The sequence below is a fragment of the Felis catus genome, chromosome B2, assembly GCF_018350175.1.
Source record: "Felis catus isolate Fca126 chromosome B2, F.catus_Fca126_mat1.0, whole genome shotgun sequence".
Classification (NCBI taxonomy): domain Eukaryota; kingdom Metazoa; phylum Chordata; class Mammalia; order Carnivora; family Felidae; genus Felis; species Felis catus.
This window is the reverse complement of record NC_058372.1, coordinates 85,642,512-85,661,641: the sequence shown is the minus strand read 5'-3', so window position 1 is coordinate 85,661,641 and position 19,130 is coordinate 85,642,512. Positions and strand designations below refer to the sequence as shown.

General features: G+C 34.9%; 1 protein-coding gene across 2 annotated transcripts in view; it reads right to left on the bottom strand.

The window, feature by feature from the left end:
- Positions 1-2,571: 2,571 nt before the first annotated feature.
- The window catches only part of MANEA (mannosidase endo-alpha), a 67,565-nt gene continuing 51,006 nt past the window's right edge, over positions 2,572-19,130 (bottom strand). For both annotated transcript variants that reach the window (XM_003986390.6, XM_019830967.3), the window contains exons 4-5: positions 7,604-7,680; positions 2,572-6,827 (exon numbers count right to left, since the gene is read on the bottom strand). In XM_003986390.6, the coding sequence (XP_003986439.2) occupies positions 6,170-6,827; positions 7,604-7,680 (735 nt within the window). In that variant the 3' untranslated portion in view covers positions 2,572-6,169. The remainder of the gene's footprint in view (positions 6,828-7,603; positions 7,681-19,130) is intronic.

Sequence of the window (19,130 nt, the reverse complement as noted above, 5' to 3'; positions counted from 1 at the left end):
TCAAAATAATGAAATCTTGCCATTTGCAATGACATGGATGGAACTAGAATATTTTATGCTAAGCAAAATAAGTCTGAGAAAGGCAAATCCCATATGATTTCACTCATGTGGAATTTAAGAAAACAGATGAACATGGGGGGGGGGGGTTGGAAAGAGAGGCAAACCATAAAACAAGACTTTAAGTATAAAGAACAAACAAGGTTGCTGGAGGGGAGAAAGGAGGGGGTTGAGCTAAATCAGTGATGGGTATTAAGGAGGGCACTTGTGAGGAGCACTGTGTTATATGTAAGTGATAAATCACTAAATTCTCCTGAAAGTAATATTACATTATATGTAAACTAGAATTTAAATAAAAACTTAAAACGAACAGGAAGTTGAGAATAAGAAAGGTTGAATGGCAGGCATCAAAAAGTCAGAAGTGGGGGCTATAATTAAATGCAATTACTTATAGTGTTTTCTATTTATTTTTGAAGTTTCAAACACAGATCCATACCTAACAAACAATAGAATAAAGCCTTCCAGGACCTTAGTAAATAAATTCACATCAGCTATTCAAAAATCAAGTTAGGTTAAATAATAGAGAAGACTGGTGAAGAGATACACATCTAACTCATTTTGAGGTGCTTTATTTCTGATCTTGCACTAGATAATATCTGGGAAAAGCTATCATATAATCAGAACCCTCATGGATTCACTTTCTCTGAGTTTGTTACATACCTGGAATTTATCCAATAATCATCACAATAATTTGACACATGAAATCCTCTTAAGTGTAATAAAACATTATGACAAATATTCAATAGTTTTACATTCTTTATTTCAGAGGTCACATATTAGTGACCCCCAACCAACAAATATTTTTAAAATCATCTGTGATATTTGCCAACGTTATAATTAGAAAAACGTACACACACATGGACATAGTACCTAATTCTTCATTTTAGTGATGCCTAACTACAAAATGAACATTGACAGAGCTGATTAGCAGCTATTCCTTTTAGGAGTGGTCCACAGTTCCTAGGATTCTCTCTAGGGTCTTAGACCTGATGTATTTTATTTATATTACCTGACAGGTTCCTGTAGGTTTTTACACTTTTGACAAGAGGTATAATGGCCATTTAAGAATTTTATTTTTCTGAAATTTTTTGCATGGTTGATATACATTAGTTTCAGATATACAACACAATGATTCAACAACTCTATGCATTATGCTGTGCTCCCCATAAATGTAGTTACTACCTGTCACATGCAACACTATTATAGTACTGTTGACTATATTCCTTATAACTTTTATTTTAAATTGTGTTGACAAGGTGAACTTTACCTTGGAGAGGAAAGGAGGTGCTTCTTTTCTGGCAGTAAGAAACATATAACATTTTATATTAACTACTCAAGCTCAATACCAAATATGTAGTCAACCACGTATGCTAGTACTGTATATGTATATTCTTTTTAAAATCTCGTTTCATTGTTCAGATTAAAAAAATGTTAATGTTTATTTTTGAGAGAGAGAGCAAGTGGGGGAGGGTCAGAGAGCAAGGGAAACAGAATCCAAAGCAGGCTCCAGGCTCTGAGCTGTCAGCACAGAACACAATACAGGGCTCGAACTCATGAACTGTGAGATCATGACCTGAGCCAAAGTTGGACACTTAACTGACTGAGCCACTCAGGCCCCCCCCCCCCTTTTTGCAGAAAAAATGTTATGTTTTTCAAAGAGTACACATATTTTAAAAAAAGGAAATATTACCTACACCCTATATAAGAATGACTCAAGTGAAAATAGTGAAATACTATACATTAAAATAATATTTGGAGATTAAGTCTTTAGCTGAAAATACATAATACTCATGAAAAATAAAACAGAATTTGAGCTCAGCTACTTATTCATAAAGTGATTATCATTCAACATTTTTTACAAGATGGCTAAAAAGTCGAGTATTTTCAAGACACATGTACTTTAACTAAAATGAATATAACACCAATTTTCAAGTAAGAATTTAGCAGATTTACAGTTAACTTTTTACATGAAGCCAAAGATCAGATTGCTCTACTTTAATATTAATGGCTTAACAGTGTGCCACATGGCTAGTGAATCTAAGTAAAAAACAATATATAAAATGGCAGTCTTCAAAATAAACTTACTACATACAAAAAAAGTTCTGGCACACTACATTTAGATGACTGTTTAAATATATAAATTTCTAAACTTTATTGTATTTATTACAATTGAATTTCTTCTAAATTTTTTTTTTGTATTTTCAAAATCAGGGTAAAGATCGCATTACATTAGATATTATCAAAAGTGAGTGTCTTAATGGCTTTTATAAAACTGATTCAAACATACTTTTATGCACGAATATAATTGTAATGAATTTTAAATGTGATTGAATAGCTAAAGACTGTCACTTTATGTTGTTTACAATCTTTTCTTGGATTTTTAACCAATTCTTTCAAGTCAAAAACACAAAGCATGAGGATACAATCATATACCATAAGTTGAATTGTATATAGAATTATAATAGTACACTATTGTTTTATGTCATGAGATATTTATTTCATGGGTATTTTCTGAAAGTCTCTTTATGGTTAAATTCATGGTTAAATTTTTTTACAATTTAATATATAAGATGCTTTTAAATGGGATCTAGAACACTAAGAATAAAAAGTGCTACTCTTTTAATTTCAGTAAATTTTAGATGTATGATCATTTGCTTACTAGTTTTTAAATTCTTTTGATATCCTAAATTATGTAAAACCAACAAAAACTAATCGCATTGAAAAATGTTCCTCTCTCCACGGATAATTGAAATGTAACAGCACTACTACTAAGTTCTTTAGACTAAGGATAAGTGAGTCTTTATAATTAAGCCAATGTAGTACCTGAATTCTCAATGATAATTTTACAGTAAGCATACAATAACATTTAGACTTTACGTGGACATGTAAGAAAGTCAGTATAAAATTCAATTTGGAGTTTATTTTTAAACAGAGAACATGTGAGCCAAAAAACGTTTCTGCCTGTGGCTGTGGCTAGGTCCATTTTTCATTTTGAAATTGTAGATATTTATGAAAGTAACTGGACTTTTTCTAAATAAATATTATTTATTAATAAAGTAACAAAGTATTTAATAGTAATAAAGTATTGCTTTATACTTTAATAGTATTGCTTTATACTTTATACTATATGCTTTATACTTTAAAAGTATTGCTTTATATTTTAATAGTAATAAATAAAGTATTGCTTCTACACTATGTGACATGAGGGTGTTGGACCTTAATCCAAAATTTAGATACAGAGTTTTAAGAGCTGTTTCTGTAGGAACTATAGAGTTCACACATGTCATCGTGTTTAAACTGACTGGTTAGTTTGAAAAGTGCATGGTTATAAACTGGGTAGACTTTCTGGTAGCTTGTTACGGTAAGACCAATTTCATAAGTTAGAACATAATTATGCCTAAAGAATAAAAAAAAATAAAACATCTCCCAAATAAAAAAAACATGTTTAGCAAATTTACATTTAAAATGTATATGCAGTTAAAGATAGACTTTGTGAGTGTTGTGTATTTCAAACAGAAAATAGAGTGCTGAATGAATACTACTTTCATCTGTTAATCATCAGAAATTAAATATTTCATTAAGCAGAAACATTTTTATATATATTTCATGTACGCTTTTATTAAATGAAAGTTAATATAACAAAATAGTCATTTTTTAATTTCAAAACAAAAAAGTTAATGTACAACTTAAAAACTAATAACAGCAGTTTTTGACAATATTAGTCCTTAAGGGGACAATAAAACAAAGATTTTCTATACAGTCAAAACAGACTGATTAAACCATAAAAGAATTATGATTCATGCATTGCATATATTATACTGTTTATTGAATTTACACCTATATAGTTTAGGCAATCAGTTCTTTGCTCTCATTTACTTGTGATTATAATGATATAAACTGTGTTGTAAGTCAAATGATGCAGGCAGCTGTAATGAATACCTGAGGAAGGGTTTTGAGAGCATTTTTGAGAATTATTGAAGATGATTCCTAATAATTTTTTTAACAGGTGAAAAGACACACGATGTTCATATAAATTCTTAAACCATTATATCAGATTCCAAACATTCTTCCCTTGAGAATAACTTTCTGCACTGAAGACAGAATCTGTTTTATCTTACTTTGAAGTCTGTTACTGGCTGGATGGGGTCATGCTGTTGATTATCTAGGTCTGCAATGAGAGCAAAATAGGAAGTGATGGTATTTGTGTTGAGGATTTGCTGACCTTGTTTTTATCCACTTTCCCTTAATCAGAACCATTTCACAAAACTTTTCTGTCACAGTAGGTTCAAATATATAGTACAAGCAATATCAAAAACTCCTCTGTAGCATTCTTCAAAATTTAATACAGTGTGATTATTAGGCATGATGTATTTAGAATTCATCCCTAGGATAGCATACAGTGGCTAACTGGATAGAAGAAAAAAAAATCCACAGGTTCTATCTGTATGAGTGGTCCTATGAAGATGCTTGCTTACATCATTATAGTGATTTATTCTTGTCATTTTCTGAGAAAGTGGATTACTATTGTACTAATTTCCCATCGTCTGATCATTGAGAAATGGCAAATTAAGTTATAAGTTTAACACTAATCTTGCCTCTTTTCAAAGAAATTTTACTTCAAAATCACTGATTGAAAATAAATTTCATCACCTGATGGACTATTTTATGATAAATTGTTAATTTACTGTTAATTCTACTGTTGTTAATTCTACTGTTGTTAATTTATTTCTGTATGAGTATCTCTAAACCCTGAAGATTTATATGTATTTTTGATTAGTACTGCCCAATTGCTTCTCTTTAATATTCATGTAAGCATATATTTTTTACTATATTTCTAATTACAAATATTAACTATAAGAACTGGAGAATGACATATACTCTATTATTAAAGAGATTCATTGTTGGGGCACCTGGGTGGCTCAGTCGGTTAAGTGTTCGACTTCGGCTCAGGTCATGATCTCATGGTTTGTGAGTTTGAGCCCTGTGTCAGGCTCTGTGCTAATAGCTCAGAGCCTGGAGCCTGCTTCAGATTCTGTAGTCTCCTCCTCTCTCTGCCCCTCCCCTGCTCATGCTCTCTCAATAATAAATAAACATTAAAAAAAATAAAGATTCATTATTAGCATACAGGTAGATTAATTTGTCACAATATGACAAACAACTGATCACAAGCATTAAACGTGACAGATACCATGAATGTATGATGTTTTTACACATGGGGATGTTATTACATACAATAAAGTATTTTAAATGAGATTATTTCAATCATTAAATTGGTAAAAGTAAAATGTAGGAATGGATTTAAGATATAAAAATATTTTCACTTCCATGGCCTTAAAATGCTAAGTAAATTTTCTCTATTTGGGTAAAAATAGCTAAAAACAAGAAGGAAATCCGATGACAGGTAAGAAAAAAAAAATTGATACTAACAGTTGGTCTCTGATTAACATTGAATTTTAAAAACATGAATAACAATTGTGAACTATGTTTTCTTAATAACTGATAAGCAAGTGTTAACTTTTATGAAACAACTTTCCACAGCTTCTAAAATCTGTAATTCATCGATGTGAAGCAGACACATTAGACGGACAAAACACCAAGCGTGCTATGGTTTATCAAAATTCCTCAAAGGATGATGCAGGCCTTCCTCACACAATAGGATTCACAGTAAGACTGATGTTATGATTACATTCCCTTAAGTATTTTTATTGGAGACTTTAGTGTTCAAACTCTGGATGACTGAATCACTGAAAAAATTCTACATGAAACATGTACACTATCGTTTAAGCCTTATTTTCCTCAGTAGACATACCAAATATGCACACAATCTATTTCCTTGGGCCCAGAATACAAGTTTGATGTAACTGTGCACTAATTATGTAACACAAGCATTTACTGTGAAATGAAAGTATCAAAGTAGAATTTTAACTGCAAATTCAGAACATTGTGCACTTTTCTCTCATTTTTTCAGTGCAGCAATGTGAAGGGTGGCAATGATGACATTACTATTTTTAAAAAAGAACAAATTCTTTTTATTAAGTGTATCAGTGTATACTGATTGACAGTTATTCCTAAAACAAAAAATATTTATTGATTTATAAGAATTATAAATGCATTAAGAAAGAGGCAGCTCATGATCGAATGCATAAGCAGCTCTTTCCTTACTGTATTTTTCAGACCACTTGCGAGTTAGTTCTAGATAAAGACTTGGTTTATGAGGCCGGTAATCTAGGTATACCGTATTACTGGTTCTTTTGGGAACAGCTTTTTCAATCTGAGTTCCTTCGTGCCACTCATTAAAAGAGGTGATGGAAATTACACTGGGGTGGGCATGGAGTGCGGCACCCAGGGCAGTTTCATAGTACTTCCCGCTGATTCGGTTCCGAGTATTTTGAGCGTTCCACGGACGGATGCTGGTGTCTATGTATCCTGGGCCCACACTTGGGATAAACAGTAGGTTGAACTGATCACAAAAAAATTTTAGCCCTGCCCAGTTCTCATAGGATGAGCCATAAGTAAAGCCGTTTGTGGCAAAATATGTGTAAATTCCATCAAAACCACCTTGTAGAATATCATACCTATGTTTGCTTTCTACTAGAAGTGCAATGAACAGTCCATCATAAGGAGAATTGCGAATGCTTTGAGACCCTGTGGTGGTTAACAGATTGGCCCATTTTTCAGGCTTTGTGATATAGGAATCATAGATATAAAACATAGGAAGGGAATTGCCAGTCTTAGTCTGGTACCTATAAAAGGCTGGATGATTTCCATACCTAAAATACAAAAATATGTAAAAATGAAATGAATATCTGCAACTCATTTTCCATAGACCATAACTGTTTCTATATTGAAAATGAAGGTAATGCATGCAGTTTAATAAGCACATTGTTCACTTTCTTTGAGGGGGATCAGTTGTATTATGGGTAATGATTAAAGTATTTTCAATTTTGCAGATTAGAAAAATGAGATACTGGATACATCAAGACATTACCTAACAACAAATTAACTATCTTATATTGAGGTTTACAAATAATGACCAATACCATAAAAAGCCCATTTTCTATATGAATATGTCAACTGCTTCCTACTAATCAATGTCTCCCTGTTGCTGACGAGTTTCTTTTTAAGAGTATATAGTATCTGTCACAGTTCTCATCAGTAAAATCCTTGAACAAAATTAATGTTTCCTTATAATCAGATTAAATATAAATATTAGATGTGAGTCCACTGATAGAGAAGCAGTTCATGTTTCATAATTAGACAAAACTTAATATTTGTGGTTTAATAACATCAATTTAAAATATTTTATATCATTTATATGATATGAGAAATCATAAACAGCTTAATAAACACAAACAGTAAAGTGAACAATCTATTTACACAGAAAGTGAATTATACGGAATTTCATAAATATTCCTCAAAATGATTAGTTTTAATGTATCAAATCATAACTCATTCAAATCTCTCAAATACATTTAAATTTACTCTTCTTATAACTGTAATTATCACTGGCTCATAAAAAATAATTATAAACACAGAAGAAACTCACTTGTCTATAATATATTTGACATTTTTGTACATGTTTTGATCATCCCGATTGCTATATGGCTCGATGTGAAAAGTGACCTAAAACAAAAAATTGATTAATTATTTATAATGAAAAAAAGGTTATTAAAACATGGAATATACTTTCATTAAGATAACGTTTATGTTCAATAAGTAGTCAACAGAGAATTCTAAGGGAGAAAGTTCTTAGTCAATGTTGTTACTGTGAAATAATATGCTCAACAGTTTATACTTTTTACCTCCATTCTCATGACTCTCTAGTTACTAAATGAGTCAGACACTTGGAGTCAAAATGGGCAATCTGAATTCAGAACCCAAATGTTCGACCACCATCCAATACGTCTTCCTATATTTCTTATAAAGAATAGGGATATATTCTACATCCAGACATAGGTTTCTTTAAAAGAACATGGTCCAGAAAAATCTGGATGGATTCTATTCCCAGGTATGACCAACTAAGTTTACATTTAAATGGAGTCAATAGCAAATATCTTTTTAAAGTTTATTTATTTTGAGAGACAGAGTGGGGGAGGGGGAGAGAGAGAGAATCCCAGGCAGTCTCCACGCCATCAGTGCAGAGCCCCACAAGGGTGTCAAACTCATAAACCATGAGATCATGACTTGAGCAGAGATCAAGGGTCAGATGCTTAACTGAGTCACCCAAGCATCCTAATAGCAGGTATCTTTAAATGACAACGTCTTCTATCATTAAAACAATATTTCACAAAATAATCTACATATGTGTACTATTACTCAAAGGATTTATTCCAAAATTACTGAAAAAATAATATGTGCTAGTACTATGAATGCTTGTTGATAATGGTTTATAGATAGATCTCAACCATAATTGTAGAAAGCAGTAACCAAAAGTATTTTTTAAATACTGTGCACAGAACAATCATTTTGTAAACTGAAAAACATTACTTATATACAAATTTAAAAAAACTAATTATGGCTAGCAAAACGATTTTGAATGCTACTTCCACCTAGTACTTAAGATGTGACTATCAAATAATGTGAAAATTTTCACTTTCATTACTAATTTTACTGACTTATCAGTAGTCATTAAACATCTTTATGACAATCGAATAACATCAAAATGTTTATCTTAACTTTAGGGTTTGGTCTCTATGAAGCATGCATGTAATTAGAAACTTCTAGGGGGTGTCTGGGTGGGTTGGCCAGTTGAGCATCCAACTCTTGATTTTGGCTCAGGCTATGATCCCAGGGTGATGGGGTCAAGCCACACATTGGGCTCCATGCTGAGTGAGCATGGGGTCTGCTTGAGCTTCTCGCTCTCTATGTAAAAATAAAAATAAATTTCTATGCTACTGCAATACAAAGTGCCTTTGTTTTCAATTACCCAATTAAAGTAAAATGAATTTTACATAAATCAGTGCTAACAGCTGTCACAGAAGCTTAAAATCAGATAGCATTTAATGAAAATATCCCCTACATTGTATAATATTATCGAGACTTCATTTTATTAATAGGAAGTTTTATCATTAAGATCAAATTCAATTCTGTGTGTTGTAAGTATTGCTAGGATAGTCATAGTTTTCAGTAGCTCTGGTATTTGCTTTTTAACTTCAATGAAAGCAGATTGGTAAGGATATAGGTATTCTTATGTAATGTTACCTTGGGTAATTCTCCCTTTAGATGGAATGTTGTATTTTCTAAGTTTTCATTTTATAAATAAAGGGTACCAAACAGCCTATGCCAGATACAAATGACATCCTTCCTTCTTTTGTAAAGTATAGCTCAATATATTTACAGTAATTTAAAAAGCCATTATTGATAAATACATAATATTTTCATTTTCCCTCATATATTTCAAACTTTTTAATTACAATATCACTTTGTAGGTTTAATGATGTAACCTAGTTACTATTTCTCATTCAATGGGAAAATCCTATTAGACCAATGCTAAAATAACCTTATAAATGATAGAATACTATAAATAAAATCAAATGCAATGCTTTAGATTATGGAGTAAGAATCATGAATGTTTCTTCATTTCAGGCTTCTACTTCTGACCTCTCCAGCTCTTCTCCACCCTGCAGCCAAAGTGAACATTCTAAAGTGAACATCTGACAGTCCTGGTGAGGTCAGCAACATGCTGGCATAAAATGTTTCTCCTACTTATCCCCCTTTTTAATCAAAAGATTTGACATTCATACATAAACCAAAGCACCCTCGTGGGTGTTTTCAGACCTATAACCTTACTCCAAAGAACCTGGCAGGAGTCTCACCCACCAGTGCAGCCAGTAAGAGACAAACCAACCTCTGTAAGAGCTGGGGAACCAGAGAAGGTAGCCAAACTGCCTAGACCCCTCTTGCCAGTATGGGACAAAAATCGGGTGAGTGCAGATCTGAACAGGCACTCACACATCAGAGAGAGAACATGCTCCTGAGTGTAGACTTCCCTAAGGCAGACTCTAGCACACTACCCTAAAGGGAAAAATATAGGAGTTTGGTTGCAGAAGAAGCAGTAAGAGAAACCTTCCAGGCTAAGAAAACACTGAAGGGTGCTGATTTATCTGGTGGCAGTGACCTCTCCTGCAAGGGAAATCAGTGACTGCCTACTTATGGCAACTAGAGAAATCCATTTTCTGCCTCAGCACATGGAATACTAAGGTGGGAGCTCTATAACTGGAAGTTGGGAGGATACTGGGAAAGAAGCAGGTAAGAATTTCAAATGGTGTGAGAAGGACTGTGCTTAACAAGAAGTACCACTCCTGGGATCATCCTACTGGGTCTGTGGGAGCACCCAGTGCTAAACCCACACCTCCCCTCAAGGTCTGTTAGTTCCTTGTGCAGGATTCTCAAGTGCCACCATGAGAGTAGTCTCTAGTAGACAGCACAAACTTGAGCTATAGTGCCACCTTCTAGAAAACAAAAGAAATGCTTGTAGTCTGGTAAATCATAAGAACCAGAGAAAACCTAAAAGCTTTAGAAAACTGCCCCAAAGGAGGAACAAGATGACGAGAAGGTTTCTTCAAAAACACAGAGGAAAAATACAGTAACAATACTATAGAACATAATACCCCATATGAAGACAGTAAGCAGAATTAAGGAGGTATCTTCTACTTCAAATGTGAAAGCACCAATAAGTATCTACAAAGGTTATGAAAATCAAGGAAATAGGGCATTACTAAGAGAAACTTATATTCTTCAGCAATCAAGCTCACAGGCACAGGGTATTCTGATCTAACTGATAAAGAATTTAAGATAGCTATAATGAAGAAACTCAACAAGTTCTAAGAAAATTCAGAAAGACAATTCAATGAAGTCAGGAATTAAAAATACAAACAAAATGAGTTTTCTTTTTTTTTTTTAACCAAAGAGAATGAAATTATAGAAACAGAACAAATTCTGGAGCTGATAATTCAATAAAACAGAGAGCATATATAACAAGGCCCATCACATAGAAGAAAGAATAATTGACATGGAGAATAAGAATTTTGAAATAACACAAAAGAGAGAAATTAGAGTTAAAAAAAAGTGAAGAAAGCCTATGTGAGTGGTGATTATCCATAAAGAAGGCAAATATCAGAATAAATCAGGATTTCAGAAGAAGAGACGGAGAAGGGGGCAGAGTTTATAAATAAATTTTTAAAAAGTTGAGAACTTCCCAAACCTGAGGAAAGTTATGTATGTCCAAGTCTACCAACTAATAGATCACCCTTTTATCTCAATACCCAATGACCTTCTATAAGACATAACTGTCACAAATAATAAAGAATATTAAAGACATCCAATTTAAAAAAAATGTAACTTACGTAGGAATTCCCATTAGGTTATCAGTGTATTTCTCTGCAGAACATCTACTGGCCAGGAGAGAGCATGACGACATATTTGAAGTGTTGAAAGACAAAAAATTGTCAGCCAAGAATATTTAATCTGGCAAAGTTTCCCTTCAGATATGAAGAGGAAATAAAGGCTTTCTCAGACCAATGAAATAAAGTTCACCACCACTAAATCTGCCTTGCAAGCAACCTGATAAAGAGTTCTTCAAGCTAAAACGAAGACATACTAATAAGCCACATTCAAAAGTACACAACACACTAGGTAAAAGTAAAAATATACCTTAGAAAACTGTAACTCTATATTAGGATGGTGTGTCAACTCTTCAACTACAGTATAAAGTCAGAGGAAAAAAGCAGGAAAAATAAATACAGCAACAATAAGTTGTTAAAGAAAAAACAGGAGGTCAATTGGAACATCAATAATAAGACAAAACCCACAGCAAATTGACAAAGGAGGAAACAGAGCATACCACCATGAAAAATAACCAATTTACAAAGGTAGGCCGAAAGAGAGATAAAAAGAAATAATGGAAATATAAAAGCTATTAATGGTTAAGGACTTACTAAAAAATCACTCTAAACATAAGTGGTTTGAATTCACCAATCAAAAGGCACTCTGGCTGGCTGGATAAAAACTAAGACCCAAGTATTTGGTACCAACAATGGATACACTTCAGCTTTAAGGATGCATGTAAAACTTGAAGAGATGGAAAATATACTCCATGCAAGTGGAATTGCAGTAGAACATCAAATTTCAGAATATAAATTCAAAGAGGGCTGAAAAATTAAGCAAAAATCGTTAATTTTTTATGGCAATGTTTCCATGTGCTGTGGCAATGATGCTGTATTTTAAAAGTATTTCTGTGTTTCTTCTGGTAATACTTTCCCCTAAAATATCAACAGATATAATTTATTGTACTTATGCTAATTATGGTTAACTTTCCTCTTTACAAAATTGTGTCTCTGTGAGTGTTAAATATTTTTGTTTCTTTGTAGTTTTACATTATAATTTATTTGATATAAATGTTAACTCTAGTAGGGAAAGAAAATAAAAAACGGTTCCAATTCAAGATAGTGACGTAGGAAGAAGATCCTACACTCACCTAACATGGACACACTAGATCTATAGCTATATCTATGGAATAATTTCCTCTGGAAAAAAAAAACCCTAAAACCTGGCAGCATGAGCTCTTCACATCTGGCAAACATGGGAAAAACCATATCAAAGTACATAGGAAAGACTGAGACAATCTTATGATAAACCCACCGCCGATCCATAATCAGAAGGGGATTCAAAAGCTGGAGCTTCTCCCAGAGAAGCAAAGTGTTTGATCCCACATTGGGTATCCCACTTTTAAGACTGCCACCTGACAGAGGAGTCCCCAAAACATCTGGCTTTGAAGACCAACAGGGTTCATACCCACCAGACTGATGATTCTTAAAAGGTTCATGTGCCGACTCACCTGCCCCAGGGCCCAGCACAGAAACAGTTCTTTGAAAGGTGCCCAGACTTTATGTCAAAGAGATTCATTTGCTAATTAAAGCATTGATCTGAGAGGCAGGGGCCTACGGGAATACTCTCTGGGAAAGAAGGCCGGTGGGTGAATTCTTCCTGATCTCTCTCTCTGTTGTGCTCTAGAACACCAGTATCTCCTAAAGGAGAGCTTTTACCCATGTCTGGTATCCCGGTTTTTATGTCTGGTGACCCAGTTTTTGTGTCTGCCACTCAGGAAACACCCCTTGATCACCTGGCTCTCAAGAACAAGCAGCTTATCATCTTAAGGGACCCAGGAACACAACAATCAGAGAGGCAGTTCTTGGCAGACTGGCACTCCCCTGGGAGAGTATCGATAGCAGACTGAAACCCAGTCCCAAATTGACAAGGAGGCCTATTTGCTTGTCCAGGAGCTCTGACCAGAGGGTCTGACCTAAGGCTTCTGATTTGGCACATTTATAGATATCCAGAGAATTGCTCAGTGGATGCAGTATTTACGTTCTCCATCTGCCTTGCTTAAACTTGCCCTTATCTTCAAGAAAGGAACTTAAGTTCTTGGCTGGTGCCTTGATTTGTACAGCTGCTTCCAGGGGACACCTCCACATCACCTGGTTCTGCTGGCCAGTGGAGTTAATGCTCACAAATGCCACAGGACTGTAACACACAGAAAAATAATTCTTAAACAGATACCACCTCTTTGGCATAGCAACAGGTAACAACTAGGAGCTCAGTCTTTTTGTAAAAGAGGCCTAATAGTTTTGTCATCATTGCAATCTGAGAGGCAGGCTTCTAATTAAACACATTTACGGGCTGACTGTAAACCTTTTCTGGGCCCTCAGAGAGCCAGGCACTATCTCTGGTTCTCCCTCTGCTGCACTTCAGAGCATCAGCATCTCTTAGAGGGGACCTCTTACATGTGTCTGGTGCCCTGATTTTTGCAGCTGCAACCAAGAGGATAACCCTTGAATGCCTGGCTCTGGTAGCAGCAGTGCTGGAGTTCTGGAGTCTCCCAGAAATGCACTAACCAGAGACTTGGTGGCACAGGTACTTCGTGGCACAGCACACAGCAGACTGAAACACAGCCCCATTCTGTCAAAAAAAAAGGCAGACTTGCTTGTCCTGGAGCTTCGGCCTTAGGGAAAGATTTCAGGTTTGGCACATATCTGGAGCATACAGAAGTGCCTTCAGGGAATGTAGGCCAGAGGATGTGGTCTTTGCACTCTCCCTCTGCGTCACAGCTTGTGGAGTCTCCCAGAAAGGAGCTAATAAACTTGTCTGGTGCTACAATTTTCACAACTGCCATGCAGGCAACACATCCAGATTGCCTGGCTCTGATGGCTGGTGGGTCTCATGTCTGTGGTCCCACTGGACTGTATTTATTTGTATTCTTTAAAAAGCTACTGCCTGGGGCGCCTGGGTGGCTCAGTCGGTTAAGCGGCCGACTTCGGCTCAGGTCATGATCTCGCCATCCCTGAGTTCAGGCCTTGAATTGGCCCTGTGCTGACAACTCAGAGCCTGGAGCCTGTTTCAGATTCTGTGTCTCCCTCTCTCTGACCCTCCCCCGTTCATGCTCTGTCTCTCTCTGTCTCAAAAATAAATAAACGTTTAAAAAAAAATTTTTTTTAAAGCTACTGCCTAACTAAGGCTCTGGTTTATCAGCCTGAATCTAGGTGCTGATGGAGGCTCTCCCTTGCTTTGTATAACTATTTGGAATACCCCAACTACAGGGATCTATTAAAAATAAAATAGAGGGTGCCTGAGTGGCTCAGTTGGTTGAGCATCCGACTTTGGCTCAGGTCATGATCTCACAGTTTGTTAAGTTTGAATCCCACATTGGGCTTGGGCTCACTGCTATCAGTGCAGAGCCTGCCTCAGATCATCTGTCCCTCTCTCTCTCTCCCTCTCCTGCTTTCCCTCTCTCTCTAAAAAATAAACATTAAAAATAATCTTAACAGACAGCCAAAAGCTAGGGCAGGGTTGAGTTTTAAGGTTCAGCTCCTGTATAAGGCCAACCATTCAAGACAGGGAGAGATGGTTGTTTCATCTAATGCATAGAAACCAACAGAGAGTCAAATAAAATGGAGATAGTAACTTACCTGATAAAGAGCTGAAATTAATAATCTTAAATATGGTCACAAAACTCAGAAGAATGGATAAAAAAGTGAAAACTTCAACAAAGGGATAATATTAGACAGTACGAAATGAAAGTGCTAAAGAATTAAATAGCTGAACTGAAAAATACACAAGAGGGATTAAATAGCATGAAACAGAAGAAAGGTTCAGTGAACTCGAACACAGGGCATAGGAACTCACCAACCAGAACAGCAAAAAATAAGTAAGTAAATAATAAATAAATTAATTAAAAAGAATGGAAAAATAGTGAACCTAAATTAAGGGATTTTTATAGGAGAACATCAAGTAAACATTTGCATGACAGGGGTCCCAGAAGGAGAAGAGAGAGAGAGAAATGGAGATGTAATGTAGAACATAGTGACTACAGTTCCTAATACTGCACGGCATATTTGAAATTTACTAAGAGATTAGACCTTAAAATTTTTATCACAAGAAAATTTTATAATCATGCGTGGTGGTAGATATTAACTGGACTTAGTGTGGTGATTATTCCACAATATATATATATATATATAAAATCTTTACACTGTACACCTGAAACTAATATAATGTTACATGTCAATTATACCCCATTAAAAAACAAAGGAAATCAAAGAATGTCTCAACACAAATGAAAATGGAAACACAACACACCCAAACCAACGGAATGCTTCAAAACTAGTTCAGAGACAAGTTTACAGATGATAGATGCACATATTAAAAAATGAAAATGAGAAAGGTCATATATTAACAGCCTAACTTTATACCTCAAGAAACTGGAAAAAGAACAAATTAAGCTTAAAGTTAGCAGAAGGAAGGAAATAATAAAGATCAAATAATAAAGATCAAAGATCAAATGGAAACCAGAAAAGCAATAGAAAAGAGTAAGGAAACTAAGGGCTGTTTTTTTGCGAAGATTAACAAAATTTACAACTCTTAAGTGAGAATGAGACAGAAGACTCAAAAAAGAAATTACAACAGACACTATCAAAATAAATAGGATAAGAGACTACTATGAATAATTATATGCCAACAAATTAGATAACCTAGAAGAACTGGATAAATTTCCTAAAGACACAGAAAAAGAAAATCTAAGCACACATAAAGAGATTGAATCAGTTATCAAAAGCTTCCTGATTCATGAAATCCCATGACCAGATGTCTTACTTAACTGGGAATTCTACCAAATATTTAAAGAGTTACTGCTAATACTTTTCACTTTTTTCCAAAAAATAGAAGAGCAGGAAACACTTCTAAACTGATTGTATGAGGCCAGCATTACTGTGATGCCAAAGCTAGATAATGATGCTACATGGGTAGAAAACTATGGACCTTCTGAAAAGACAGGCACAAGTTCTCAACAAATATTAGCAAACTGAATTCAAGAACTCATTAAAAAAATTATATACCATGACCAAGTAGAAATTATCACTGGGAATCAAGATGGTTCAACATACTTAAATCAATGAGATACATCACATTAACAGAATGAAAGATAAAGATCATATGATGATCATCTCAATAGATGCAGAAAAAGCATTTAAAAAAATACAACATCCTTTCATCATAAAACCCTCAACAAATCTGATATAGAAGGATCACATACCTAACAATGCTCTAGACTGTGGATCAGGTTCAGGTCTGCTCTGTGTGCCTTACCATTCAGGGTCCTAGGCACAAAGAGCACCTGGCGCATGCTGTTCTCATTGAAGAGAAAGGAACACGACTATGGACAATGCTTATGCTCAGACATGGTATACATTAGGTTTCTTCACATCTCATCAGCCAAAGTAAGCCATGAGGTCAGGCCCAACATCAGTGGGGCAAGAGGTACCCTTACTCTTTTCCACGGAGGGGAAAGGAAACAGGAATATTGGCCAAACAATGACACAAATCTACCAAAACATGTCTCACTCAAGTACTGTTTCACTGCTATGTTCATGAAGACATAGGAGGGCATGGGGCACCTGGGTGGCTCAGTCAGTTAAGTGACTTTAGCTCAGGTCATGACCTCATGGTTCATGAATTTTAACCCTGCATCAGGCTCTGTGCTGACAGCTCAGAGCCTGGAGCCTGCTTTGGATTCTGTGTCTTCCTCTCTCTCTGCCCCTCCCCCTTTCACCTTCCCTCCTTCTCTAAAATAAATAAACATTAAAGACAATTTAAAAAACTAAAGATCAGAGGTGGATTTTTTTCTACCCTGTCTTTGCCCTCCTATACCTTTAAAAAATTTTTTTTAATGTTTATTTTTGAGAGAGAGACAGAGCATGAGCGGGGGGCGGGGGGGGGGGGGAAGAGAGAGAGGGGAAGACAGAATCCAAAGCAGGCTCCAGGCTCTGAGCTGTCAGCACAGAGCTCGATGTGGGGTTCGAACATGAACCATGAGGTCATGACCTGAGCTGAAGTCAGAGGCTTAACTGACTGAGCCACCCAGGCACCCCTGATTTTTACAGTTTTTACAAAACCAACCTACTCAGTGACAGTTAAAAGTGATATAGCTCTTATTCCAGTGAATACGCTGACAAATATATGAGAGAGCAGATATCTCTCTTTGAAAACTCATGATTTATATTTTAGTTTTACTCATTTACTTTGCCCCCCCTTGAAGAAATTAATCCACATTTGCTAAAGATAATGCAAAACAAGTAACTACAGTGTCAAACATTTTTATTATTCTTGCTTGTTTGACTTAAAACGCACTAACCTAAAATGACTCTTGAAGTTAATAAAAATTGCAATTACTAAGTACTTAGTGACTAATACTAGTTATACTATTATGTAATGAAAACTAATGAGCTATGACAAAAGCTTAACTATGAGACAAACTCATTTTTGAGCAAACTCTCTTTCTTAAACAAAAAAAAAAAGAGAATAAAGGAAAAACATTTTCAGCTCAGAAAGTAGCAAAAGAGGAGTAAAATAAACCCAAGCAAAGAATGAGAAAAATATCAATCAAGGTTGAATACAATTAATACATTAAAACTACTGGAATATTTTAGGGACGCCTAGGTGGCTCAGTCAGTTAAGTGACTAACTCTTGATTTCAGCTTGGGTCATGATCTGGTTCTTAGGATTGAATCCCACATAGGACTTTGCACTGATAGTGCAGAGCCTGGATGGGATTCTGTCCCTCTCTCTCTTTCTACTCCTCCCCCACTTATGTGTTCTCTCTCTAAATAAACACTAAAAAAAATGGAATATTTTAAAAATAAAATTGATAAATTGAAGAGCTGCTTTCTTAGGGGTAAGGGACTAATACTAACTCTATACTAATCAAATTGGAGAAAAGGGGAGATTACTTCCTGGGGCTGAAAATTAGCAAGCAAAAAAAGTTCTTACTAATAAACCCATTTATTTTACCCTTAAAGCTTCAGGTTTGGTGATAAATGTGTATTGTGGGCCCTAGTTTATTAGCACAGAACTCAGAGAATTACTCCTCCTTTGTATCATATTGCCTTAAAATTTTAATTTTAGTAAATTTTGTCATTATTTAAGCATTAAGTTTTGTTTGAACTAGAAAGCAAAGTATCCATTCTTTATAAAAACAGGATATATTACACTTTATCTTTTTACAAAAATATCCTTTCAACAATATTACAGAAATCACACAAAAATCCAATAAATAAAACCATCTTATGGTTTCATGTCATTTCATGACATCTTATGATGTCATTTTAAAATGAGGAAGATAAGCCAAGAAGATGAAGTAAGTAACATAAAACTCCAGAGCTAAGAACCCCAGTCTCATGGTTCCCGGTCTACTTTTTTAAAGCACTGCATAATTGCTCCCCACATACAAATCAAAAATATTGTCCTAAAAAGTTTGTAAAATATTAGACTCTCTGGTTTCAAATTTTTCTGATCAGATATAAAATTTGAGACACATATTTGCAAACAACATGATATTCTGTTAGAAAACATGAAAGACCACCAAAAAAATTGCTAGAATACATGAACTCAGCAAAGTTGCAAGACATAAAATCAACGTACAGATATCTCTTGCATTTCTATATGCCAACAATGAAGCAGCAGAAAAAGAAATCAAGAAATCATTCCCATTTGCAATTGCACAAAAAAAACATAAGATAACTAGG